The following is a 27,924-nucleotide window of genomic DNA, read 5'->3' as shown; positions in this document are numbered from 1 at the left end:
CCACCACAGCGACTTTCACAGAGATTAACTTTGTTATATGCTGTCTCCACTAGAAAGCCTGTCCAATCCTCCTCACAAGCCAACACCATTTTCCTAACATTCAACACTTCTTCCAGCCCCACTGTCAATCTCCTCCCCACCTAACATTTTGATGCCTTGCTTTGCCCAATAGGACTCAATACCTATCTGCCTCATCTCCCTGAATTGACTCAAATTTTCTTTTAAGGGCCAAATTTTATCTTTTCAAGGACAAGCTCAAATTCTCAATGATGTCTACCCTTGCTCTTGGCATAGAATAAGCATATCTTTTCTGAATGCCTACCGCAGCATTAACCAACACTGCTGGGCACAGATGCATTTCATGCAGTGTTGCTCCCTGACAAGCTTCCTCTCCATGGTCTGTACTGCCCTAGGAAAGACACAGGGAAAGAACCCAGTGAAACTGGCCTTGTGAAAGCTGGATATGTTTAACCACATGATCATACTACCCATGCTTCTCCTTCTACTGAACTTTTTCCCCTATCCTCCCTGTATTCTTTCCACTTTTCTTCCACTAGCCATCTACTAATGACACCCAGACTTTGGCACAAGTGCCACTTGCTCAAGGAAGATCAAGCCCTTCCCAGGCATCCAATGGGATTTGTCATATTACTGCCTTCCATTTGCCTATGTGAGTCCTTCCTTCCATGTTACACTGTAACTCCATAAAGCCACCACTGCCATTGTGCCCTATTCTATGGCCACAGCCTGTCACTTTACATGGCAGACAATAGGCACTGAAGAAATGAAATGTGTGAACTGCGTAAAAGAAACAACAAGGTAACGATTGCATTAACTAGTAAGGAGATGAGAGAGTGAATGAGCGGACGCATGATGAGTGAAGTAGTGACAAAAAGATATAATGACGACTAGGAAGGCGTTGTGTATTTTATAAAGGAGGAAGTGAGGCATAGTAGAAAAGTAGGTGACTACATGATGAGCTACATAGCTAAGGAGACCGTAAGTCAATGGAGAATGGATGATCAAAACCAATTATAGAACACATAAGGCCTTAGTGCAGAGATTTCTAAAGACCTTCTTGTTAGGGGTTAGTAAGTAGACCCCAATTTGGCTCTGCCATTCTCTTCTCTGTCCACCTATACCCTGAGGTCTCATGAAAATGAAGCCTGATCCATGGTATATCTCCATGAGTCCAAGCCTGTTAGAATCTGACCAGGTCAGAGAAGTCATTCTTCAGCTCAGTCATGTTGGCCAAACTTCTGATACCACTCAGAGCAGAAAGAGTGAAAGAGTGAGCCAAATCTTCCTAGCAAGTAACCTTTCCAATGAACCATTTTAAACATCCTTTCCCAGATACATATGTGTACACACACACACACACACTTACACACACATGCACACACACAGCTTATTCAATGCCATCCTTCTTACCATATTAATATCTTTCTTCCATATAAAAGACTCACAGACTTAAACAATTTTCAGAACAGTTTTACTGTAACCTAGGGACACTGAGTCCAAAAGAAGATATGTCCTTCATCTTGCCAGGTGGATTCCTTATATCATTCCTGTTCTCTAAAACTCCAGCACCATGGTGAGACAGGTGTCATCACACCTGTTTCTTAGTAGGGGGACAAAGCACAAGGAGGTCATCTTTCTAAGCTGCCATGCAAAAAGGCCAGGCTTAACCACAAATCTGCTTCTCCTAACTGTCTGGCTCAGTGGTGGGTCAGCTACAGCCACAAAAGCAAAAAGGTAGAAAGGTGACAATGGAGATATGAAAAGACCAGTAACAAACCACATAAAAAACAAGAAAAGAAAAACACAAGAAGAGAAGAACACAGGATGGTTAATGAGAATAGGGGGCCAGACGTCACTTAGCTGTCCAAAGATTCTGTGACACACCATGTTATCAGGAGATCAGTTCTAAAGGAGTTTTGAGGGAGAAGAGATGAAATAAAGGTATAATGATATTACTGGCTTGGTGTAATGTGTTTCCTCTGGTAGATGAAGGCCATCTATCTCAAGAAAGGAGGAAAATGCAGGATGGGAAGAGGAAAAACTAGTTGTCCTCTGACATTGTCTCTGCTTCCTTTGTTCTGTGTCTCCTGTCCTTTCTTGCTCTGGCTTCCCTCCCACATGCCAGAGTCTGGAGCTCAGGTGCAGCATGCAGTGTTGTGACATATGAGACCAGGTGTCATCACCCAGTGGTGATTTCATCAGACCCTTGCTTCTTTCTCCCAGGAAGCGAGTGACTTCCCCTGGAGCTTATGATGGCCACATATGCTCTCCCAAGTTTACTTGGGGAAACACCAAGACAGGGTCACAGTGACTCCTGGTAGGTCTCCAGCCACAAGTTTGGCACTTACCTTGCCATAATACAAAGTTTCTAACCAAATTCCTCTCCATAAAGAAAGAGGAATCCTGGGTAGGGTTCTTCCTGGGGCTAGATGATAACTACAAGAAAGAAATATTAAAGGAGAATTACGTACTTCTCTCCCTCTTTCTCTGTCTCTATAAGTATCCTCGTGTTCTCTCTTTCTCTCTCTGCTTTCCCATTGGAGGTTCTCACTCACTAATTGACCATGCTGGACTATCCATAGGATGAGCATCTAGGATCTCATGCTAACATGTGTGTGAAGGGACAGGGAAGCAAACATAGTACTGGTATCACAGAAAATTCTTTTCCTTCCTGCTATATAAAAGTCCCATAGGATGAGTGACTACCAACACAATACATCCTTTCCACTGTCTCTAGACTTTTCTCTTCACAAGTATTCAAAGACATGCACACCCATCAGAAGTGATGGAGAAGAGGAAGGTTTGTCTTTGAGATACCACAGCCACTGCTACAGACTACAGAAACTTGGTGGCCCAACTTTCTAGAATGATTATGAGTGCAGGCTTCACAAACCTGCATTTCCCCATAATTCTCCTGGTCACGCCCCCTTGGTGATTCTGCAAGATTTTGATCAGTGAGAGCAAGCATGTGCCTTGCTGTCTTTCAACCTTGGCAGGAATCAGCATAAAAAACAATGCGCAGGAGTTCTGGTGCTGGCCCTAAGCTTGGATGACAACAAATTCTGCTATCTGACTTTCTTTATTTTCATCTTCTTAAAATCCCCTAGGCACCTTTTCTGTCTAACCATGGGCCTTTTTGTTTCTGGACACACAGTGACAATTCTCAGCATGCTTCTAAAGAACATGTTGGTTTTGTACATACTCAGACGACTTTCTGTGCCAGACAACCAGGAAATATTCCCACAAATCACACTGACTGAGTAAAGACATTCAGTTCCCTGGAGGTCTCCCTTTGGTCAATTAGGGAATCATCTCAAGAGGTCAGTATCCTTGCCCTTAAATTAAAGTGAGGTTCTGTGTGCTCTCAGTTTCCCTCAAGAAAACCATGCACCTGATAATAAATGTATCTGACCCAGTGACAGGGTTCTACTAAGCAAACGCCAGGTTGTTATTCAGTATAAGCATTTTTTCAAGCTGACTAATAACACACACACACACACACACACACACACACACACACACACACACACACACACACACACACACACACTGTTCAAGAAGCCATTTATTCTCTAGAAGCATCCAGGATGCTGTGGAAAGAAGTTTGGTTTGGAGTAGGTTGAACCCCCGAACATAGGGCAAATTCCATTGTCTATTCAGGGTTTCGTTCTCTTAACTGTTAAAGTTTGTTAAGATAATCAGTAATGATGCCCTTTGGAGGACTAGAATTTGACCAGCCAGCACCAGGTGCTTTGGAGTGTTCCACATGAGGTACATTTTATAATTCATACTGAAAACAGCCACAATAGATCTTGTATGCTTTCATACTTCCTGCTTAATGTTCACTTGGTTTCAGCTTCTTATCCCTAGATTTTTGACAAAGTCTAGTAAATCTGTGGATAAGAATCATTTCCTCTGGGCACTTCTGTGTCCCCATTGATCACTGACAGCTTTTCTGTACTATAACTGTGCACATATGACTACCATATAATATATGATACAACCAGGATGTTGTTCCTGAGTTCCTTGGTGGGGAGATGGAGTTTGTGTCATTCTTCTCTGTCTCCCTCACAGATAGTCAGGTTTCACATGGATACATGCTCAGAAATGCACCAGGCACCAGTCTAGGCTTATGGTTGGACATGCACACCCCACACTTCTCTGTGTAGTCCCATCTTACCTATGGCATAGCCATCAGGACACTGTACTTTGAGGTTACTGTTGAGTTGGTTTGGAGCTGAGCACTGGCCTTGCATCTCTCTGCAGACATGGAAGGAGCCACTCCAGGTGCCGTCCTTCCGACACTGAATGGTGTTGCTTCCACGGCCCTGAACACCAGAGAAACATGCTTAGGATGTGACAGACTCCAGCTGCCCAAAGGACATGTATCTCAGCACCAAAGAGAAAACAACCTGTCATTTTCCCCCACAGGCTTAAAACTTGTTCCAACATTACTTGTTACCAACCACTGGATCCCAGTCATCTTGATACAGGGGTATTGTTAGTATCTTCACATGGTGAAACTGAGGACTCAGACCAAAAAGAACCATGCTCCTCTCTCCCCAGACTGCATAACTTCTAGCTTTCCTAGTTTCTGTACTAGTGGTCATTTGGAAAATTCCAACTGGAGTAATTATGGTTTAGATTTGTTTTATGAGTGTTGTTTCTATTGAGAAGTCAAGAACCTATCAGCTGCTCTACATATACAGACGATAAGATGAAAGGTAATTAATTATGTAGGGCACTTTCTCACTTCTTAAACCATGATAAAGCAGACCAGGCAAGACTCTTCCTCTCCCAAGGTACTTCCAGCCATGATGGCCACAAGAGGTTCAGAGTGGGTTATAGGTACCTATATTATCAGTTGTTTAAGGGAATTATTAGATTACTTCATTCTTCTATGAACAAGTAAAAGAGTGCTATTTAAAGACATACTCCGTTAATCCTCACCCAATATCTAAAACTATCAGACTGGAGGCTGGCTGGGGCTCCAAGAAGACAGAGAAGGAATAGAAGGCCATTCCTGGAAGACATAAGTTTGTGTGCAAATGCACATATAAGCATGACTGAGGAGAGTGTGGCTCTGTCCTGTGACTTGAAGGAGGAGTAAAGGAGAGTAGAGGGCAAGACGCATGAACCTTTGATGCTGGCTTCAGGAGACTGGATTCTACTCCAAAACATGTGTAGCCGTATGAGATCAAGACACTCTGCAGGGGCCTGCAGGTCGCCTGACCCATCCCTGAGAGCCTTTCAATAATGCCTTTTTGTAGAGATTTCTGTTCATTCAAGATTGGTTGCTTAACTAAAGACGGGATGAGTGTCTGACTAAACAGGAAATAAATGAATGTGTAGCCAGCAAAAATAAAGGCATAAATGAATAAACAAATGAATGAGAGAAAAAACAATGAGTGTCTGTGAGATAAAACGTGAAAAGGCAGAGAGGGACTACAACTGCTTTGTCTTAAAACAAAAAACAAAAACAATAACAAAAACAAAAACAAAAACCAGCTGCATGGAATAAGGATGACAAAGGGGCCCCTCTTGAGGTCTGTCCTGGGCCAGCAAGAGGTGGGCACCGTTTCAAGAGAAACCCCCATGCCTGTGGGATATTATGGCCCATCTGAGCTTGCACCTATGGAGAAACTTAGAGGGACTCTTTAAGTAGCTTGGTGTGGACTTGTGGCTTCTGCAGCTTCATCAGACTTTAGAGAACTTGGATTTCCCCTCTTAGAGCCCCAAGCTTTAAGTCCCATGATTCTACTGGGTCCTCAGGGGAGTAGGAAATTGACCCCAATTTCCTGGATCCTTGGCCTGGGACTATGATGCATTTGGCCTCCAGCCTCTCAAGGCCTGCAGACCTCAGCACTACATGGGCCAGAGTTGGCTGAGGAGCGAGCTTTGCAGCAGAGGGTGTATTAGAGCTAACTCTAATCTACTCAGGGAGTTCCAAGTCCCAGAAGCCTCTGTGGAAGGTAGGAACAGAAGGTACCGGGGTTACTTTCTCAAGACTCCCCCGCTCTCTCCTTCTCTTTCTCCTGCATGGTTCATCTGTGGCTAAATCTGCCTTTAAAATATGGCACCCACCTGCTAAGACACTTTAGCCTTCAGAACAAGGCAAGCATGTGGGCTAGCACTCACAGAGCTTCCATATGGAATGCAGAAATCTCTAGCCCCACCTCTTGACTATACATGTGCCCTTCAATCTACTCAAGTAAAGATGTTGCTCCCCCTGCCTGTCTCCCTGGATGTCTATTCCTCACACTTTTGTCTGTGCTGCTCCCTCTAAATGGCAGCTTCTCTGGAGCTTCTAGATGCTGCAGTCTCCCATAGGGCTACTGTTTGCTGTGCTCCACACTTGTTGACTGTCTGACAACGAGGATATCCTTGCTGACTGCCTTGCCTAATTTGATCACAGAAGAGCCAGTGTAGTTGAACATTCAGTCTGAGAACCGTACTTCTGTGGGTGTTGTCAGGGAACCAAACCCACTGAGTGTGTTTGATTCCAAATACACAAGCCAAGTCCCCCAACCCCGCAAGGCATGACATTACCTGTTAAAGTAAAATTTTGAACAAGAGGACTGCACATCCTTCACCAAAACTGCATTCCTCTCTATGCTCATGAATCTGTCTTTAAAAGACATTCTGCACTCTTTTTGCACCCTCTATCTCTTCAGCCAAGAAAGTCACATAGAGCTGAAGGTGTTTAGAACTATATGAGTGGAGCATATGACATGTTCAGTGTTCTAAAGAGTCATTTTAACTACTGAGTGGAAGAGAAGCCATAGCTGTGTTAAATCTGAAAACTGAGGCTCACTACAGGAAAGAAACAAGTGGTGGATGTTTTGGTGATGGTTACAGCTGCACAGGTTAATGTCAGCTCTGCAATATCCAAGCACTGGGACATGGCAGAATTGCTTCATGTGCCTGTGCCTCCATTTCTTCAACTGTTAAGTGGGCATGGAGTCTACTGCCTAAAGGAATCATCATGACAACCAACTGGCCCATTTATGGGAGTAGCACAGAGCTTTGCATATACCATGGCTCCTAACTTCCCTGCTGCAATCAATGCCTCTAGGGACCCCGAGAATCAAGTCAACCCAGAGTGCTTTCCTGAAATTGCAGTAACCAGAATAAGGACGCAATGCATAGAGGAAGAGAACCAGTGTGTGCCAGGGCCCAGTCCTTTATTGTGTACCTTTGTGCCTTCCCTACAATGGAAGGGAGACAAACAAAGGGGGAAAAGAGACAATAAGTAGAAGAAAAATAAGTCAAATCATGAGAGAGGGTTCTTATAGCATCAAAGCCAAGCAGAGCCAGATGGCAGGGGACAGGATGAGCATTAGCGATGGAAGTCCAGATCTACCATGTCCTACTTATATACCACTCATACCATGCTCCACCTCCCCAATAAATAAAACCCTTCCATGTCTTCATGTATAAGTAGTGCATTTATGTGAAACAATTAATATGAAGCAGCCATACAAGGGTAATGAACACCTTCAGGAGTAAGAACTGGTTAAAAACAATGGCTTGTGCTATTATTTAGTTTAAGACCTGGCTCTGTAGTGTCTTGTGGGAATCTCCTTGCTGGGTATCAGTGGAGCCATCTGTAAGCTAAGTGGGCTACAGTGAAGGCTTCTGAGCATCTGCCAAGTTCTAATGGCAGTAGCTTTTCTCACATTCTCAGGGCAGCCCTCTGTGCTAGATGCACAGTTAACCATGAAACAAGACACTAGCCATATCTACAGTCTCTCACCCATAGTTATTCTGCATCCATTGCAGAGACCATATGGCCTGGACCAGCTCCATGGCAGAAAGGACTGCACACCCAGCCTCTGTCTCTCCTACAAGGGACTGGGTGTATTGTTGATTCCTCTCTTCTTCCTCTCTTGTTCCTGCTGAGCTCTGGAAACCCATTATTAGATTCACTACTTGGCCTACAAATCACGTTTAGCTTTTGTCCTCTGATGCTTCAAGTGTCTGCCTCAGATCCTGGTCCTATCTTCAGACTGGCTGCCCCCCTTATCAGCTGTAAACTCCTGCAGAGCTTGTCACTAGGTCCTGGGACTAACTTATCTCTCCGCACATTCAATGCTTTCTAAGGCACATTAAATCTAGAGAGGATTAGCACTTCTTGCTAGTTGTGTGGAGAGAAAATCTCACCCTTTGTCACCAGCCTATCCTGGAAGTGTCCAGGAACAATGGACCAGCATGGCTGAAGAGTCAAAACCATCTACAAAGTCAGTTATAGCAAGGACTTAGACTCCATAGGCTTTTATTCTGTGTCTGTAAAGTGGGGAGATGGTTTCTTTTTTTGGTGTTTGCTATAAGTTACCAGAACAAAGGAAAGTCTGTTAGTACCAGCCTGGTACCCATAAAATCCTCACATTAAAAAGCAAAGTTATGAAGTTTTTTGGCTTTCCATTTTGGTTTAGTGGGACAAGAACACTATAAATGTTAGAAATGATATGTCAAATATGTAAGTATATGTAAGTATGGATATTTACACATAAATATGAACTACAAGGCTAGCCATGACTTTCCCACCTAAAATCCCAACACTAAGAAGGCAAGAGAAGAAAGGTTGTCATGAGTTGAAGGGAGGCTGGACTGGGCTACACAGTGACACACTATATTAAAAAATAAATTGGTAAAACTGTTTAAGAAAAAATTAGGAAAAAAGGTCTCATATTTCATGTAGCCAAGGCTTGTCTCAAAGTCATTAGGTAGTCAAGGCTAGCCTTGAACTTCTAATCCTCCTGCCTACATTTCCCACATGTAGGGATTAATGACAGGCACCAACAAACACACTTTACATTTTTTTTAGTTATATAAAATTAAACAGAGTTTAATATTTAACTATTTGGACATTGTAGCCAAATTCCATAAACTTCTGCATTGTGTATCTGGTAGCACAGTACAGATGTGGTATATGTTTGTCATAACACAAAGTTCTAGCGGGATTAAAGGATTATTTGTCTTACAGGTATTACCTGGGCAAGAGGCAAATTTTCTTTTTTTTTAAATTTTTTATTAATTTATTCTTGTTACATCTCAATGGTTATCCCATCCCTTGTATCCTCCCATTCTTCCCTCCCTCCCATTTTCCCCTTATTCCCCTCCCCTATGACTGTTCCTGAGGGGGATTTCCTCCCCCTGTATATGCTCATAGGGTATCAAGTCTCTTCTTGGTAACCTGCTATCCTTCGGAGACCTGGTGGCACTCAGAAGAGACAAATTTTCCATGCAAATCATATGGATCCTTACACTGGATAAGTGGACCTTTGTGACTTTTGGGGACTACCCAGCAGTGAGCTATCTTTCAGTCTGTTGCCTTTGTTTTTAGGCTGCATGGAAGCTTGCAGCCAGAACGATAGGTCTCTCTACTGTGATGACCATTAAAGCAGGCTAGTCTACTTGTACCGTCCTTGGGACTGCTCTGTTCCGTGGCATAGGCCCACTAACTACACATATCTGCCTGTACTCAGATCTTTTCCCTGCTACTACCAATAAATTGTGAGACAGGCTGTATTATGTCTCCACAGGGCAACTGAAGCTTGAAGGGTTAAGTAACTTGTCCCTTCGTCGAGGGGTGGGATGATGAAGTCAGCATTTGAACTCAGATCTAGCATCCTGCTGGCTCACTCCGTGGACTCGATGCAGGGGAATTTTTACAATTCTGCCAGTAGTAGCCATGGAGAGTCAGCTACTCTCCCCATAGCAGCCTCTGCCCTTCTCTGCCAGAATCTGGAACTTGTTTGGAAAGGTAAGAATCTCTGTTCCATATAAGCTGTGGGATTCAAGAAGCATGGGCCTTGCGTTCCTGCTGTGTTTACAGGCAGCGAGAGGGAATCTAAGGTGAACACTGGCGTTGGCTCTCAGGCCCTTGGTCTGAGGGTAGAGGAAATTCATTCTTAGTACAAACTAGAAACATCAATTGTGTTAAGAGCCCATTTGGCACATGCCCCCTCATTCTTTGAGCTGACAAGCCATACCCTGCTTCTTCCAGTCTAGCCTCTCCTCCCACTGCCAAACAGCAACACTCCAGTCTTCTGATGAATTTACATTTTACTCTCCTTTAAATACAAACTGCCCATGAAAGCTACTTGGCAGGCTGCAGGCAGACTGGGTTTCAGTTTGATAACATGGCCATGGCCAGAATATTATTTGGCTCTGGGAGAATTGTTAGCAACAGTTTTATGTGAGGGAGCAAAAGGGAAGTTGGTCAGCCTGTGAGAGGCCATGGCAATCTTGGTTCATGCATGACTCCTGATTCCTCGGTGTTGGAGGACAAGCATGATTCACAGTGATGGCCATTAGCACCCTAGAGTATCCATAAAGACCTGGGAATGTTTGATGTTCAGAGCTTAAAGGCAATACCTACTAAACTCAGCTTATCCACAGAAGAGGCATCAGGTTCCTAATTTGACTGTCACTTCCTAGGGGCCTACTAGGTGCCTGGCACTGTCCTAAGTGCTGAAGCATAGGGGCATTGAAAGCCATAGTGGAAGACTTGTGTGGGACCACTGCAAAATCAATCAGGAAGTTAGCATGGGTGGCTGCTGCTATGAGTAGGCAATCTGAGAGAGAGGTGCAACTAAGCCCAGGAGTGGGAGGGACTTATACAAAGGACCCTTAGAGGAGGGGCTTGCATGTCAGAAGGATGGAATACAGTTCAGGAATCTGGACCAAATGAGAAAAGTGCTTAAGACAGAAAGGAAGAGTAGAGGGGATCAGGAGGCTGGCTTTTCTGGGGGTGGGTGTGGGGTATGAAATGCTGCCTACTAAGATTAGATTTTATACCAAAGAAACAAAAAGATGATAGCCAAAAGGTCTTGAATCCAGAGAATTGGGATAATAAGAAAAGACATTATCAAGAGGCTGCACTGTGGTACAAAAAATAAAAAATAAAATAAAATAAAGACTATGATGGGTTCTATTAGGGTAGTTGCTTTGTTACAGAGGGAGCAGCTTTAAGGTGGGTATTTTGGGTACACTGAGTAGGTCTAGGAATAGCTTAAATGTGGGAAGAGGAAGAAAAAGTTGCTAAGGGTGTTAGCTTAGCAGTGTTTTGTATTTGGAGGCTAAGGCACAAAGAAGAGCAAAGTCTACCCAGCTATATTCCATATTTATCTGACTGGTGATCTTTGCCCACCAACTAGCCTATCAACACTGAGTGGGGGCTCTGTGAAAATGGGGTCTTGTGGACATTTGCATTATTTCGGACTTTGATTTTTACTTTTGTGCCACCCTGCTTGTCCAACTGAGTAGCAGAGGTTGGGTACAGAGGCTGAAGGATATCCTTTCACAGAGTCCTTTTAGCACAAGTGGTAGGCAGGCACATAGGACTTATCTTTTAGTTACATATGGCTTGAGATATAACTCAATCCATACTGGCTCCTTCTGCTCTCCTTTGTCCCACACTGCTCAGAAATGTCCTCACAACCTTAAGAAAGGCCCTTCTGAAGGCTTCGGGGGCAACTGATCTAATGATGGTAGTGTACTCATGTCATTAAATGCTGCAAGGACAATGTGGATAATGATGGTGGTAGAAAAGGGGCCAGAGCTCATCAAAGTCCCAAGAACTCCTATCATAGTGACATAACTGATCATTTTTAAGTGCTAGGAGTCTATACACGCTTTTCTATAGTAATTTCTCAATAAATGTCTAACAGTTATTTTTTTTTCTTTTTTCTTTTTTGTATTTTGTTTTTTCCAAGACAGTTTCTCTGTGTAACCTTGACTGTCCTGGACTCACTTTGTAGACCAGGCTGGCCTCGAACTCACAGAGATCTGCCTGCCTCTGCCTCAGGTGTGCACCACCACACCTGACTTGTCTAACAGTTCTAATGCTTAAAAAAAATCTCAAAGCTGAAAGTCTCTGAATAAAATAGGCTTGTAAAGAGACTACAAAGCAGAGATCTTATGAAAGAAGTTACTGGAAGTCTTGTTTCTCAGCTTCTATAACAGTGATATTGTCATTTTATAAGCTTGGCTATGTAGACAGCAGTTTTTAAGTAGAGGGAAAAGGGTCTTGATCTCAGGTTTCAGTAGGCTTACCTGGGAGACATCACTGTCTTCACACTTGATCCTACACTCACTATTGAACTTGAAGCCATTGGTGCACTGGTAGAGCCCATGGAATTTGGGTGGTGGTGGGTCACAAGTCACAGGCACACAAGTTCCCTCTTGCCAGCTGCCATCTTGGGTACATTGAGTCTTGAAGGCCCGTCTTCAGGAAAAAGGAAGGAATAGTTATTCCAAGGATCACGTGGTTTCAACCTGAAAACTACCAGGAGCCCTCATAGTGTCTTCGTGTGCTTATGCCCTTGCCTGTATGTGGAATGGATGAGGCCTGCATGAAGGAGACTATTGCAGAAAACCACAACCAGTCAAAATGCAGAGTTGTGGAGCCCAGTGCCAACAGATACATCTACAACACAATCCCTGCACCTAAGGCTTAGAGACCTTTGTACAATCAGGGAAGGAAAGCCTGTAAAGCCAGAGGAACAAGAAGTTTGCTGTCATATTTTTGCCTCTTAGAAATATCAGAGTAGCACCATGAACTCTCATCAGCATGGCGGCCTAAACATGACCTAAACAAGGATATACCAATAGACATGCCAACATATAAAGGGGAAGCTTATGAGGCCTCATCCTTAGACAAAGAACTGAGGGCAACGAAGGAATGCTGAGAGCAGGAGAGACAGTCTTCTCCTCAAATAAATATAGATGATGATAGATAGATAGATAGATAGATAGATAGATAGATAGATAGATATGCTATTATATTGACTGAACAGGCCACATTTATGTATTTAGAAATATGTGAGTATATGCACACATATGTATTTAATAAGAAAATATTTCATGAACTTGAAAATAAAGTTTGGAGAGATGGGAGGGGAGGGGATATTGTATAACTATTTTATAATCTCTAATAATAATAATAACAGTAAAGGATGAAGGAAATTGCATACATTGACCAACATTGCCGGGGGTTGGCAGGTTGTCACTCAGGTGTGGTTTGGGACAAAGCTCAGTGCTCATCATACCCGTGTCTTCTCTTTTTTTCCTTCCAGGATGTGTATCCATGGGTGACCGTACAATGATGATGCAAACGCCCAGTATTGTTTTTAAAAGTACTTTGTGAAAGGCATTCTTGCCAATTCATTGGCATCATGAGAACTCTATCACCTTGATATCACTGCTAAAATGCTAGAAGGCCTTAGAAAAATGAACCACTGCCCTGATATAACTCCTACTCTTTTGTGTTGTCCCAAGGGACAGAATGGGATCCCGTTTGATATGGCCTTCAGCAGAGCCAGAACTGTGTGCTTCCAAAGAGGTAGCCTGATCTGATTCTGCTCCTCTGCAAAGTCCACAACCCTATTCCTAGCACCACTTACTTCTTGGACTTCCGAGATGAGCCAGGCACGTGGTATCCAGGTTTGCACTTGTACTTGCAAAATGAGCCCACCTTGTGCGTGTTCTCTCGGCACCGGGCTGTCTGCAGGTCTGCGTTGGGAACTGGGGGTGGGGCGAGGCACATGAGTTCACACAAGGCCTCTGGGAAGGACCACAGCCCATCTTCCATACAGGTCAGGAGGCTATTGTTGCCTGGAAGACACAGGCAGACAGGCTTAGCAGAGGAATGAGCCACCAGGATTTGAATCAACATGAGGTCCCCAGAGATCCCTGGCTGGAATTCCAATGCCTTCCTCTAAGAACTCAGGCTCTCTGGAGAGCACTGAGCAGTTTCTGTAACGCAAGCAGCTATGGAAGCAAGACTTAGCCCATTTCTACAATCCATTAAAGTCCAAATAATTCTGGGCCTCATATACTTCACAGGAAATAGCCCTTCCTTGTCTTTCCATCATTCCTGTTCCCTACAGGTATGCGTCCTCGCCTGAGACAGTTGGACCAGACTAAATGGTGTTAGCCCTACCAACAGTGCTCTGTGTGACCCGAGGCTGTCTCTGGAGCTGGGCTCTATATCTGTCCTGGCTTCCCCATGTCTGGAAGTGATGACACCATGTTTTCAGGAGGTTATTTTTTTCTATTCAGAACCCAGTGCTCAGGGAAGTTCTATCAGAAAAACTGAGAGAGCAGTACTTCCCGCCACAAGTGCCAGCCAGCTCTGACAGAGTGCTGATTGCCTTCAGGATGCTTGCCTGATAGGTGTCAGTGCAGATAAAAGTAAAAGCCAGAAGCTAAGCTTTTCATTGCCAGCTCGTGTATTATGAACACAGAGCCTTTCCCAAACTCAAGACAATTAGAGGAGCAACTGCAGTGGGTGTTTCTCCATGGCTTCTCATCTGATTGGTTAATAGTGAATGGAGTTGACAACCAGTGCTGTAAGCACATGGGAGTCTCTGGATTTGAAGCAGGTGGGCGACAATCAGTGACAGGCAGAAGCTTGATGTTTATTGAGCAGTTACTATGCAAAGAGTGTTTTTGAAATGCAGGCTGCTTAGCACACTAATTTTTATTTGCAAAAGAGAGGGTAGTTCATTCAAGCTCTTATAGCAAGAGACAAAAGGTCCAAAACCAAGTTTGTCTTACTACAAGTAGGGTGTTTATAAAATAAGAGATTGTGTCTATATGTACAGCGAAGCTCTTATTTTCCACTCAGGATGGCCCAACACTAATTTTTTTTTTTACATTTTTAAAATTAATTTATTCATATTACATCTTGATTGTTAGCCATTCCCCTGTTTCCTCCCATTCTTCCCTCCCTCCTGCTTTCCCCCTTCTCCCCTCCCCTATGTCTGTGATTGAGGGAGACCTCCTCCCCCTATATATGCTCTTGGAATATTGAGTCTTTTCTTGGTAACTTACTATCCTTCCTCTGAGTGCCGCCAGGCCTCCCCATCCAGGGGACGTGGTCAGAAAAGGGGCACCAGGGTTCGTGTGAGAGTCAACACTAATTTTTGTGTCCATAGAAAGAGCTGAATTATTGTTTGTCCAATACTCAGAAGAATAAATACAGAAACATGTTTATGAAGTGTCTATCAAAATGCCATTGATGGCCTTGTCTGTAAATTAACCTGTATCCTTCCTTTCTCCCTCTCTCTTAATATAAAACTTACACAAGAAGGTCAGAAAAGACCCATGTGAGATAGAGATATTTATATTCATTCAACTAACATCTCTTCAGTGCTTGTGGTGTGCCAGGTAACTTACTTGTTGGGAGCAAAGCAATGAATAAAACAAGACAAAAATAACATACACACAGTGCATATAATATAATGCTATATAAAGGAGCATGACAAATAATCGTCAAATATGCATTACCTAGTATTTGTAAAGGTGGTGTCAAGTACTACCTAGGATAAAATTAAGAAAGAGGAGGAAGACAAGAAAACTGCCTTACAATTTTTGTACACTCTTTTGCATCTCCTCTCACCATTAATTTCCTGTAATTCACTCCCCCTCATCGGCGTAATTCATCTGGATGACGTGAGGATGACTGCAAACCCCACAGAAAATGCAAACTGGTAAGCCATAATACCACTAACTAGATATTTTCACATCCCATGGAAAGAGAAAAGGGTGAACGGATGATTCATTGAGCTTTCATCAAAGCAAAGAGACTTCAGAACAGGAAACTTCCCTTCATTGTTTTGGGGATTAATTAATGCAGCTAGTTGTTTGGGAATGCCAGATGTATCAGCAGTTTGGTAAGAATGGGAGCTTTAGAAGATACGGGAAGGTGTCCTTTCCAAATTGCTCAAGGGTGATAAAATACTCATGACTAAAGTGTTGGTGTTTTTATCAAAGTGTTAGGGCTATGTCTGTCAGCTACAAATGCTATAAGCTGTGAAGACAAGGGCACAGTTCTTTGTTGTGAGATGACATGAGGATTGCAGAATATTAACAAAGAGGAAAGGATCAAACTGAAAATGGCCATTCTAGGAGAGAGTAAATAAGTTATCAGTCAGTGTTAAAAGAGTAAGCAGGGTAGAGGAGGACTACGATTCAGAGTCATGGATATGGGCCCCACCCTTATAACCAGCTCAGAAGTGCAAGCAATGGACTGCAGGATCAAGATGTCCTTTCCCTAGCTATTGCCACTACCTGCATCAGCCAAGTGGCTCCTAACAAAACACTGTGTGGAATATACACTCTGTGCCTTTCATAACTGCCCATATACTCTGAAGAATCTTTATCACACTGAGGTTTTTGGTTCTGGTCACAATTGCATGCTTTACCCATGGGCACAAAAGCCAAAGAGTGAATGCTGCTGGATTCAGCATCCAATCAATCATTGTTGGCAAACTTGTAGGCCATCTAGAGTTATGAGCACTCAGGCATGTTCTAATCTCTCCTTCCAAGTTCCTCATATACAATGAGTTCTCATTGTTTCCACTGTTAGAGGGCTTTAGAAGAGACATTTATTATCTTGTCAATACCATGTCTCCCCTCTTCATAGTCCCCAACCTAAGCTTTCTGGGGAGTGTGACTTAAGTCATAAAATGAAGACTGACATGTCTAGCAGAGTATAAATATTAAACAGTTGGTTCTCACAGGTTGTGGGTTCTTTGTCATTTTACTTATTCATCTTTTTAAATTTTTAAGATTATTTATTTTTATGTCTATAAATAAATAAAGTATTTGTATGAGTGTTTTGTCTGCAAGTATGTATGTATGTGATTTGGATGCCTAGTGCCCAGGGAGGCCAAAACGAGTTGTTAGATCCTCTGTAACTGGAGTTGCAAATGGTTCTGAACTACTCTGTGGGTGCTAGGTATCTAACATGGGTCCTCTGAAAGAGCAGGAAGTGTTCTTAATTGTGCCATCTCTGAAGACATTCCTTATCTTTAAAAAATTTTAATTGTTTTTATTTTTGAGACAATAACAGAATAACATCATTTCCCTCTTTCCCTTCCATGCCTAGGATACAACTATATATCCATCTCTTTTTGCTCTTTTCCAAATGAATTGTGTCTTTTCTCATTAATTATTGTTACATACTTATCTGTATATGTGCATGATCTTGTCAAGTCAGCAAAATAAGTCTTGCTTAGCCTATCTCTAAATGAGTTTATGGAAATTTCCCTCTCTGGTATGGATGAAAAAAACTATACACATTTAGTAGTGACAGAAAAGTGATACTCATTGTGATTACCTTTCTTAAGAAGTTATACAGAAGACCCTTTGTGAGTGCTTTCAAGGAAAATTTGCCTTTGTATTGTAAGGCACAGCAGGGTGACCGTGAAGTCAGTGGAATCAGATAATGCTGTGCTGTACATTTCCAAATATTGAGAAAAAATATTTTCAACATTTTAAGCACAAGGAAATGATAAATGTTTAAAGTGTTCAGTAGAGCAGTAACCCTGGTTTGATCAGGACACAAGATTCATATTCTGCCCCCCAAAATATATGAAATCATAGTGTGTGAATGAAAACATTAATCACCGAAATTGTCATATAATAGAATCAAGAAGTGAAGTGTAAGCCCTTCAGTTTGTCTTGTTATTGTTTATTTTTGTTTTTCTTTTGTTTATTACATGGCGTGGTATAGTAGTTGTTCAATTTTCATTTGTTGCTTGAATGAAGCATCATGACTGTACTTGTGATTTTGAACAAATTGGTTGGCATCACTGGTCCTAATCAAAAGCTACTTCTGGGTTCTTAGACAACTTGGACATTTTAAGATGGAAAGGATACTGATCCACATAGCTTGCAGAGAACAAGAATTCAGCTAGCTGGACTAGAACAAGGTCAAGCAAACCTTCCAAAAGCTGCATTAGCCTAAGGCGAGGACTGCTAGGATTGCAAAGATTACTCAGTTTCATTGTTCTTGGTAAGGAACAGAAACTAACAGAAGTTACAAGAAATTGTAGAATAAGAAGGAGAGAAGCCAGTGGTGCAGAAAATGTGGACACAAAGGACCTCCAGCTGATTTCTCAAGAGTAACTCATGAGAATTTTGGACAACAGTGTATGGACCTTGAGAAAGTCAGGAAGAAGATGAAGTATTGTAGAAATATCAAAAGAAACAGCTAGTTGGATGTGGTGACTCACACCTTTAATCCCAGCACTTGGGTATGCAGAGGCAGGCTGATCTCTGAGTTTGAGGCCAGCCTAGTCTACAAAGTGAGTCCAGGACAGCCATGCCTACATAGAAAAGGGCTGTCTCATCAAAACAAAAACAAAACAAAACAATAAAGAAAAAGGAAAGAAAGAAAAGAAAGAGCTAATCCTCTAAATGTGTATGTCTAGGCTACTGAGAAGCCAAGAATTAAAATCTTCATAACATGCAGCATTCCCAGAAGGTCTGTCAGATTCCTCAACCACACTGAAGCGCCTACTAATTAACTGGGCAAAGAAAACTGCAAAGCTGCATTCAGTGAAAGGCTTGTGGAGTAAAGGACTCAGAGCACTGGAGTATCTTGAGATCGAGGATCAGCTACCCAGAAGGATGCTACCTCTTGAGATCGAGGATCAGCTACCCAGTAGGATGCTACCTCTTCCAGTCTCATCTCACATGCAGATTTCTTTACTAAAGTAACCCACTTTTCTTTCCCAATATTAAATATGAAGGAAGAAAAATGTCCTATAACGCAGTTGTTTTCAGGGATCATCAATGAAAAATTCTTTCTAAACTGAGAAATAAAGGAATCTGGAACATTGCTTACTTCTGTGCAAACACAGGTGGAAGAAAGCAAATGTGAAACATAGAAAGACTGCTTCACCAGGTAAACAAGGTGGATACCTGTCACTATGTAGCCTGCCACATTCACCTCATCTTCAGCAAGACTCAAGAAGTCAGAAAATGCTCCACAGAACAGAGTATCTTTTGGAAACAAGTTAGTTGACCGAGTTTTATATGCTCACATAAAAAGCAGAAATAGAAAAAGGGCACAAGAATTAGAAGTAGAAAGCAGACCTTCCATAGACTTTGAACTATGAAGACATGCTTACTTCAGAAGCTGTGCTCCCTTGTCAATAGTAAATGCACCTATGATGGCTGAGTTGATATTCACCAGGTAATAAAAGTAGTATATTTTAATCCATTAATTCAATATTTATTGTCTTTGTCTTAACATTGTTTTTCCTGAATTTGACAAGACTTCCCCCCTCATGAATTTTTATACCTTTGACCTATGCTTACAAAGCTTATTTGAAAAATGCCAACAACAACAATAGTGAAAACCTTGGCAGAGTTTTTTTTTAATACCTAGAACTCCCATGCTGTTTTGCGTAAATCAGGAAGAGAGGCTTAGAATAAAGCAATATTTCACCTGGAAAGGACGAAGAAGGGGGATTATTCCACTTGTGTGGGGTAAGAATTTTTAGGGACGTAGTTATCAGATTGTCCTGAATGGTATGTACTCTTCTTAAAACAACAATACTGTTGTCTGAGCATTTCATAAGAAGTGAATATGACTGCGTCATTGCTAGCCATGAGGATTACACAGGACAAGGTCAGCAGTGGCTCACCCACTGTTCAGATGTTGAGGGAAAATGGTTCAGAAAGTGTCTTTCCAGTTCAGTTGTCTTATAAGTGCCAATGTTTCATTCTCTAGACTATTAGACAGTGAACACTAATAAGCTTATTTTTTAAGTAAGGCTGTGATGGGTCATAGGAGCAGCATTGCTCAGCTACCATCAAATAGCTCATAAAGAAAAAAAAAACAGTAAAATCTGGACTTTCTTATTTTTAACTTTTTATTGCATCTTATTTATTTATTTTTTAGTTATTTGCATGTGTACATGTACGGGCACAGAAATGTCTTTGTATGGAAGTTATCCATTAAGATGTTTTGCTGGATCAGACTTGGAACATTCTGATTCTAAGCCATTGCTTAAACAAACAAACAAACAAAAAACACAATGTAAAGAAACAAAAACTAAGAGGTAGAAAGGGAGAATACAAAACAAGTAAAATAATGGAAGAAAGGTTATTTTGATCATTTTGATCATTTCATGAGAAAGACAGCAAGCATCAAGAAGCTCTAAGAGGGAATACGACTTTCACCCAGTCCTTGCTGCCAGCAAGTCTAAGTGGAAACCTTAGACCAAGGCTCTCTGGGCATGATGGAGCTGCTAACAAAGTTGCATGGACTAGCAGCTGGTCCTCACAGACCAGTTTGCTAAGTCAAGATGTTTCCCTGAGTTCTCAAGAGATGGGCAAAATGGGAATCAACAATGTCAAAATGATGTTTTGGTTTTTTTTTTTTTTTTTGAAACCAACTTTCTGTAGCAATGTCCATTTTCCTCATGCGTAGTCACACACACACACACACAAAGGTAGAAAATTTTGCTTAAGGCATTGCCATGTTTAATAATCAATGCTAATTTATTCAACTTCATTTCCTAAAAGCCTCTAGTTAAGAATGGTATGCTTCTTTAGCTATTAACACATCCTGTATCCTATTGACAGATAGAGCCATGTAATGGGTTTGATGACTTAGATTCTAACAGGGGTTCTCAACCTGTGGTAATGACCCCTTGGGATTATTCTTTCATAGGAGTCCTTGGAAACACAGATATTCACAGTTTATAGCAGTATCAAAGTTAGAGTTATAAAATAACAATGAAAATAATTTTATGGTTGGGTGTCACCCCAACTATATTAAAGGATCACGGCCCAAGGTTGAGAACCATTGGGCTTAGAAGCTGGAAAGTTTCCATTTTCTATTGATTTCTTCCCTTCTTGTTGATTTTAATATTCGTAGTAGCTCAAATGAAAATTCTTTTTCTTATTCAAATATTCTTTGATAGAAAAAGAGGAGGAGCTAGGGTATGTATAAAAGAGGAGGAGCAGCAGGGTATGGTAGCACATGCCTGTAATCCCAGCTGAGATGCTCATCAATATTCTCAAGTGGATCTCTTTGAGTTCAAGACCAGCCTAGTCTACAAAGCTAGCCAAGGTCTGCCAAGGCTACACAGAGAAACCTTGTCTCAAAGCAAACAAATAAACAAACACCAAAAATGGAGGAAGAGCTGGGGGTTGTAGCTCAATGTACTTCCTGTTTTTCTTGAGGGACAGTTAATAATTAAATCTGGGTCTTTTATTCTTATATTCTTTCTTTATCACAATATTTAGGCACCCAACCAAAACACTTTATTAAGTCTTAGTCTATGTCATTCCTTGAGTTTCTGACCACATAGCCATTGCCTGCAAAGGCTATGAGTTCATATAACCTTTCGAGGTCAATGTCCCTTTGAAAAACTGGTGAGACTTTTAATGCTTATAATATTTGAAGTATCTAAACCTCAGCCATACACAGTAGTTTATCTGCTATTAGGAGTATGCAGAGACCTAGTCCCTAAGTCCCCACATGCAACAGAACTCGTCATGCATATTCCGAGGCATGAAAGACAAAAATATGAGATCTATGATCAAGTTAGTAATTGTTGTTGATACTCAAGAAAGAAACATATTTCAGCTAACAAACCCTGTACAGGGTAGAGCCCTTATATCTCCAAAACTTAGCCAAAGTTGCTCCAGTGAAGTCTGTGATGTAATTTGGGTTTCCAGTTATTCTGCGTGGGCTCTGAGAACTCTTCTAAGACTTTTATTTCTATAACTTCACTATGTGCCCTCAGGTCACATTTTCACCTCTTCTTTAGCCTGCCCAACTCCCTCTTCTTCACCTCTATATTCTTATTGCTTCCTGGCCGTATCAGTTTTTCTCCACACCCTGTCTCCCTTTGTAAAGAGTATAGTTGACATTGGGTGAAGACAGCCCTGGGTTACAACATGGTCGCCATCACTAATATAGCAACCTTGGGCTAGTTTTTTAATGTCCAATAATTGGTCTCTTCCTTTGGAAAATTCAAAGACTAACAACACCTTATAAGGTTTGCTGAGTCTTAATCATACACAATAAGCTAGATATATCAATTCTAAATATAATGCTCTTTGTTGCCCTGCTCCACCCCCACCATCTTCTTGCAAGATTTTCAAACTATTAAAGGGGTATTCACTTCCATTTTATATATATGTAAATTTTTATACCCACATGCTTTATTGAATTCCTGGATGTACAGCAAGACAGTTTGCATGACTACAAATGGTAAAAAGAACTTAATTAACCTCTTGGTGTCTGAGACTCAGAAGGAGGCTGGGAAAACAGCCACTAGATTTGTCAGAGATGATGGAGGCCAAGATGAGACAAACAACTCAGAATACCTTTCAGCTGGGCAGGGTGGCGGCATTGAAAGGAACATCTTCTACCAAAGGTGGTACCCTCTGGGCAGGAGAAGGAGGCAGCATAGACGTGATGATGATCTGGGATACCACAGTCCACTGGCTCACATGCCACCTGCTTGTTCCATTTGCCATCTGAACATGTCACTGTGATGCTTGGCCCCACCTGAGAGGTAGAGAAAGGTACAATGAGGGAGAACAGATAAGTCCTCATATATGAGGGAATACACTTCTCCATAGGTGGGAGGACAGAGTCTTGTCTAGAAAAGAGAAAACCAATTCTCAGTGTTTAATTTGAACTCATTTTAAATAACTCAACAACTGTATGGGTTATAGTGTTTAATCTTCTTTAAATGATGAAGAAATGGAAGCCTATAGAAATATATGAGCATCTCCTAAAAGAAAAGCTAAATGCTAAGAAATATAATCTATAATGTCTTCCAAATAGATCATCATATCCATTTTTATGAAAGTTTTGAGAAACAGAGACTTCACAGGGTGTGACTTCTTTTACAAAAGAGACTCTAAAATGCATTAAATAGAACCACATCAGAGGCTGATCTTGGTATCTTTCCTCGAAGGGCTTTACTTAGAGATAAATAAATGCTTAGTACTAAATTAGTGAGTGCTTTTGGGTATAGAAGACCAGATGTCTCTTCGTGGGAAGGTCTTTTCTCTCCCACTGGTAAAATGAATGAATTGACCCCAAGGATTACACTACTGCCTATTCTGACATTTATTTCGTGGCGCCAAAGAAAACAAAATTTTAATAATCAAGGAAAAATACAATGAAAAGGAATGAATTTAGGAACACTGAGGTGTCTGGATGATTTAAACCAAACTAAAAAAATGGTAGGGCTGTGTAGGTGGCAGGGTGAGGCCATGCTATAGAGCCAAGAGAAGGCCTGTCACTGGCAGCCCAGAGTCTTCCATTCAAGGAGGAAACAGCCAAGCCCCTGGGGGTTGAGAGTGCCAAATGTTGATTCGGGGTTTTTTAAAAAGCAAAGGACATTTTCCTCTCTTAAGTACACATCAAAGGGAACAGAGTTCTCTCACTGCCAAGGCAGCCTAATTGTTTCCATAGGAGTGCAGACCTGCCATGTCTGCACACGGTAGTAGGTGTCTAAGACAAGCCAACCCAGAAGCTCTACACAAATAGGCGTTCCCAGCAATAAAGAATGTGTCCCTCTGTGCTAGCAGCACGAGGACACAGTCTACTGTTGGGGCTGTGGAAAAGCTACATCTAGAGACAGCTCTGGACTAATCAAAGCTTGGAGCTGCTAGCATGTCCCACTCCCTCCCACTGCACCTCAGACTCTCAAAGTTACATCAAGCTAAAGAAAGGTTTGCCTGGCCATTTGTCTTCATTAACTACCAATAATTTCATTCAGGACGTGTCCCAACCTCCAAGAGTTCCATAGACAACACTCTCATGGGTCTGTCTCACTCACTGCCTATATCTCGTGCCACACCCATGTGGGCAGCCAAAGGAAGCCTTTGTCTATCAGGATTTATTCATGCCATGTCTTTTTACAGCTTCTTCTGCCACAACAACTTCAAAGTTCCCAACTAAACTGGCAGGGCCTGGCACCTGTGGCCTTAATTTGACCCTTCTAGCCCCATGACTTGCATGATTTTAGAAAAAGAGAAGCCAGTCTGCACATGTGACCCACTGGCAGCACTGACAGGCTTCCACAAATGCTCCCCTGCCTGTACCTGAACCTTTTCCCTGCTTGCCTCCTGCAGACACACCTCTACCCATCAAACCACTTCTCAGTTCTCATATCACTTCCTCCAGGATATTTTTCTTAAACTGCCATCCCCCCTCCCCATACTTCTACAAACTGTTACCTGTCTCTCTGTCTCCATGCTTTCTGCTAGTCACTAAGGAACAATTTATTCTTTGAAACTTCATTTTCCCAGTACCTAGCACAAAACATGGTGAACTCATGCTTTATAATGAATGAATTAATTAATGAATTAATGAATGAATGAATAGACACTCATAGATTGGGAGCACCCATCTGCTTTAAACAGCCTATTACATTTTGCAGAATTTTGAAGGTCAGCATCTCATTCCAATATGTTCATCCTAGATCGTAGCTCTGTTACCTATGTAAAAACATTGATATATGCTGCCTGTAATGATTTTGGACAGAAACCTTTTTAGAGAGTCCCAGTTGATTTGTTTGTTGGCTGTATGGTTGATTAATTCATTATGACAAATCTACTTATACGCATGCATATATATGTATGTGTGGTGTGATGTGGTGTGTGTGTATGTGTGTGTATATATATACATATACATGTATATATATATATATATATATATATATATATATATATATATGAAAAAGAGCTGAAGAGAGAGGAAGAGGGAAAAAAGAGTGATAGGGAGGGAGATGGAGTGGGAGAGGGAAGGAGGGAAAAAAAGGAAGAGAGAGTTTTATTTGACATATATAGCAGGAGTTTTCCAGTGCCAGAGATTCTACAGAGAACCCATTCCACATGTGCCAGCCTTCCCTGACAGGGAAAGGGCTCTCCTGCCTGCATCCACAAACCTGGCTCTTGATCAGCTCATCATCCCGTTGTATCTGCAGCACGTAACCCATCCGGCAGCTCACAGTACACTGTGCACCTTGGAAGCGGTGGCTGCTGGAACAATTAAGAGAAGCATTCTCCACAGCCAGTTCTGGACAGTCCATGGCTTCACAGGCAAAATGCACACAGCTGTGGAGGAAGAGACAAGAAGGTGAAGACGGGTTTCCTCACAAGACAACTTGACTCCAGCTAGAAGGTCAAGACTAGGCTTCTTCTCAAAGTATCAGGAAGTGGACACTAAAGAGAAGGAAGGGCACTGAGACAGGCAGAAATGATTCTACTGGGCATGGTTATGGCTTTTTTCAGAACACAAGAAGTTGGGGCTGACAAATTTGGATTCAAATCCCATCGCTTGAACACTTCTGTGAGTACTGACTTCCAAGAGTCATAGGGAGCATTAGACCAGTGAGTTTATGTGTGTAGCCAAATTCCCAGGACATTCTAAGCCTCAACAATCAGTAGCTAATGTTATACAGATACTCTGCTGTATTTAATCCCTAGAAATTGTGTGACTTGGGCAAATGTGTTATTTATGGGTACACTTTCAGATTTACCCCACCTCAGAAAATTTCAGAACGCTGATGTAAGCTGTACCCAAAATCACTGGGGGACATGTACAGAAACCACACCTTGAGTCTTGCTCTAACTGCTATCTTCATTGCTTGGTCAATCTGAATTCTGCACAGTCAGAGCTAACTCTATTCCAAGCCTTTATGTCTCTAAATGAGCTCCCTTGCAAACACTTTGCCTTCCTGTCTCTCATCCTGCTGCCTCATACTCAATGCATTTCAAATCCAGGTCATAGGTGCCTCCCAGGCACCCAAATGCATACTAATCTTTAAGATACAATTAGAAGTAGTATAAAGCCCCTGTGCTTTGATGGCCTTCCCTATTGGGAAGTGCCCGATTGATCGTACTTCCCCAGAGTATACAGACACTCCGGAACATTAGTAATTACCACTGACAGCATATCTAAAAGAGCTTACTTCATTCTTAGAATAATCTATGCAATGAGTGGTATTTGGCTTACAGTTGGAAAGATTGGAGCCTGGCAAGCATAAGTTAACCTGTTTAAATTCCCGCCCCAATCTTCATAGCTAACTTTACCCTATGGATCTGTACTAGGACACAGTTATGGATGGAGACAATGCCGGTTCATTCTGTTATACTTTGCAGTATGAATAAAATTGGCTTGTACCTAGAAGTTGGCAAAACAGAGATTAAACAACTGGGAGTTAACAGCTTCTGTGGCTTAAAATTTTCACAGTAGTTGAAATATTGTGTTCAGCACAAAAACTCTCTGGGCTAAAGTTTTCAGTATCTATGTTTATCCTAAAATCTTGACTATAGGATGCTGAGGTGGCTAGATTTGCATCCAGTTCCCCAAGACATTGGTTTTCCTGGGGTTTTTTGAGGGGGGTTTAAGGCAGGGTCTTACTCTGCAGTTCTGGCCTGTAACTTACAGAGACCTACCTTCCTCTGCCTCACAAGTGCTGCAATTGAAGGCATGAACCTCTATGCCTGGCATTTGTTTTTCTGGTCTTACCTAAGAAAAAGGCCAATGTTTGACCAGAAGCCAAACCTTCTGCTTCAAACCTTTATGGCACCAGTTTTGAGATCCTCACAAGTATTTTGTTTTTAGCAAGGTGTTGAGGATCTGGATTCGCATCTTCTCAACTACAAGCGAATCTAGTTTTTAAACTGGCCAGATAAAGACAGGCATCTCTTCATATAGCTTTGTTGTGTCCTCACACCCCATGAACTTATGGACACGTTGACATTCTGTGTCCACTGTTGAGCTAGTCTCTGTCCTTATTCAGAGTAATGCTATGCTGAACCAATGCGAGGTCCAGTAGAGACTGTGACTATGGAGTCAACATACGTGCTTGGACAGCAAGCAATGCATGTTCACATTGTTCCAGTTCTGGGGAAGAGTCATATGGTCAGCTTACTCTGTAAACTGGGAGCCCCCACATTGTCTTTCTGACCTGTACCTTACAGTTTGGGCATTTTCACTCTGCACTCTCAGAGGGCCCATTGGTTCTCATCCTGTCAGGACTGAGAAGCACAGCATTCTGAGACTATGACAGTAAAACTGTAACCTGATCCCTGATCTGGGCATATTGAGGGTCTTCAATAGAAAATGAAAAACTGAAATACTTAATCCCATAGAATAAACAGAGTGCATGAGTGGGGAAAGTTTGAGTTCGAAGTACAGCTCTGTCATTTGTTGGTTCTTCATCGTAGCTAGTTGTGTAACACCCTAGTGTCTTGATCTGGACATTGGCAGCAGAAGCCTGGTTTGCCTCTCAAAGTTGTAAACAGAAGAAATGCCATTCATTCATTTAACAGATGGCAAATTGATGCTCACTGGTTATGGCACTGTTAGGAGAACAAATCAGGTGTTATTCCTCCTGTGCATTGAAGAGGAAGCACACATACTCAAGTACAGTAATATACGAGACAACTGCAGGCAGTGATATGAATAGCCAGACTATTAAAATCAAAGAGAATTGATAGTGAGTCATTGTTTGGGGGACAGATCGAGATACATTTTATTGGAGGGATCTATGGGGAAAAGAAATTCTATCTAATATCTGGATAAAATGTGGATATGAATGTTATAATGTTCTGGGACAAAGGGATCCAGGCGGAGTGAAAAGGAAGTGCATAGAGCCAGGGTGGGATGGAGATTGGTATATTTGTAAACTAGGAACATTAGCACAGAATAAATGCTTTGGAAGCTCTGAAACTCCATGGGAAGGTTGCCTGCCTACTCTGTCTCTTTCTCCTGTAGATGGAAAATATTTCCTGCTTTGGGGAACTTCCCTATTAAAGAGTTCTGTTCTCAGACAAGTGTGGGTAGTAGTGAGATCAGCGAGCTTTCTTTATTCAAGAAAAGTGTTTCTCAACCTTCCTGTTGCTGCTACCCTGTAATACAGTTCCTCATGCTGTGATGACCGACAATCATAAAATTATTTTCATTGCTACTTCATAATTGGAATATGCTACCAATATGAATCATAAATATTTGTCTTAGGTGATCCCTGTGAAAGGGCTGTTTGAACCTCAAAGGGGTCATGACACAGGTTGAGAAACACTGTTCTAGAACTTCTCAGAATATTGAATCTTGTGATG

The 27,924-nt window shown here is 41.9% G+C and overlaps 1 protein-coding gene across 1 annotated transcript in view; it reads right to left on the bottom strand.

Annotated features, from left to right (window-relative positions):
• Nucleotides 1-27,924, bottom strand: part of Pappa (pappalysin 1) — a 245,077-nt gene that overhangs the window by 26,571 nt on the left and 190,582 nt on the right. The window contains exons 14-18 of the mRNA XM_051163182.1: nucleotides 24,747-24,915; nucleotides 22,168-22,351; nucleotides 13,431-13,641; nucleotides 12,082-12,253; nucleotides 4,202-4,349 (exon numbers count right to left, since the gene is read on the bottom strand). Of these exons, the coding sequence (XP_051019139.1) occupies nucleotides 4,202-4,349; nucleotides 12,082-12,253; nucleotides 13,431-13,641; nucleotides 22,168-22,351; nucleotides 24,747-24,915 (884 nt within the window). The remainder of the gene's footprint in view (nucleotides 1-4,201; nucleotides 4,350-12,081; nucleotides 12,254-13,430; nucleotides 13,642-22,167; nucleotides 22,352-24,746; nucleotides 24,916-27,924) is intronic.

Source organism: Acomys russatus, chromosome 2 (genome assembly GCF_903995435.1).
Source record: "Acomys russatus chromosome 2, mAcoRus1.1, whole genome shotgun sequence".
Classification (NCBI taxonomy): domain Eukaryota; kingdom Metazoa; phylum Chordata; class Mammalia; order Rodentia; family Muridae; genus Acomys; species Acomys russatus.
Note: the sequence above shows the minus strand (reverse complement) of the source record. Positions and strands in the feature narration are given on the sequence as shown.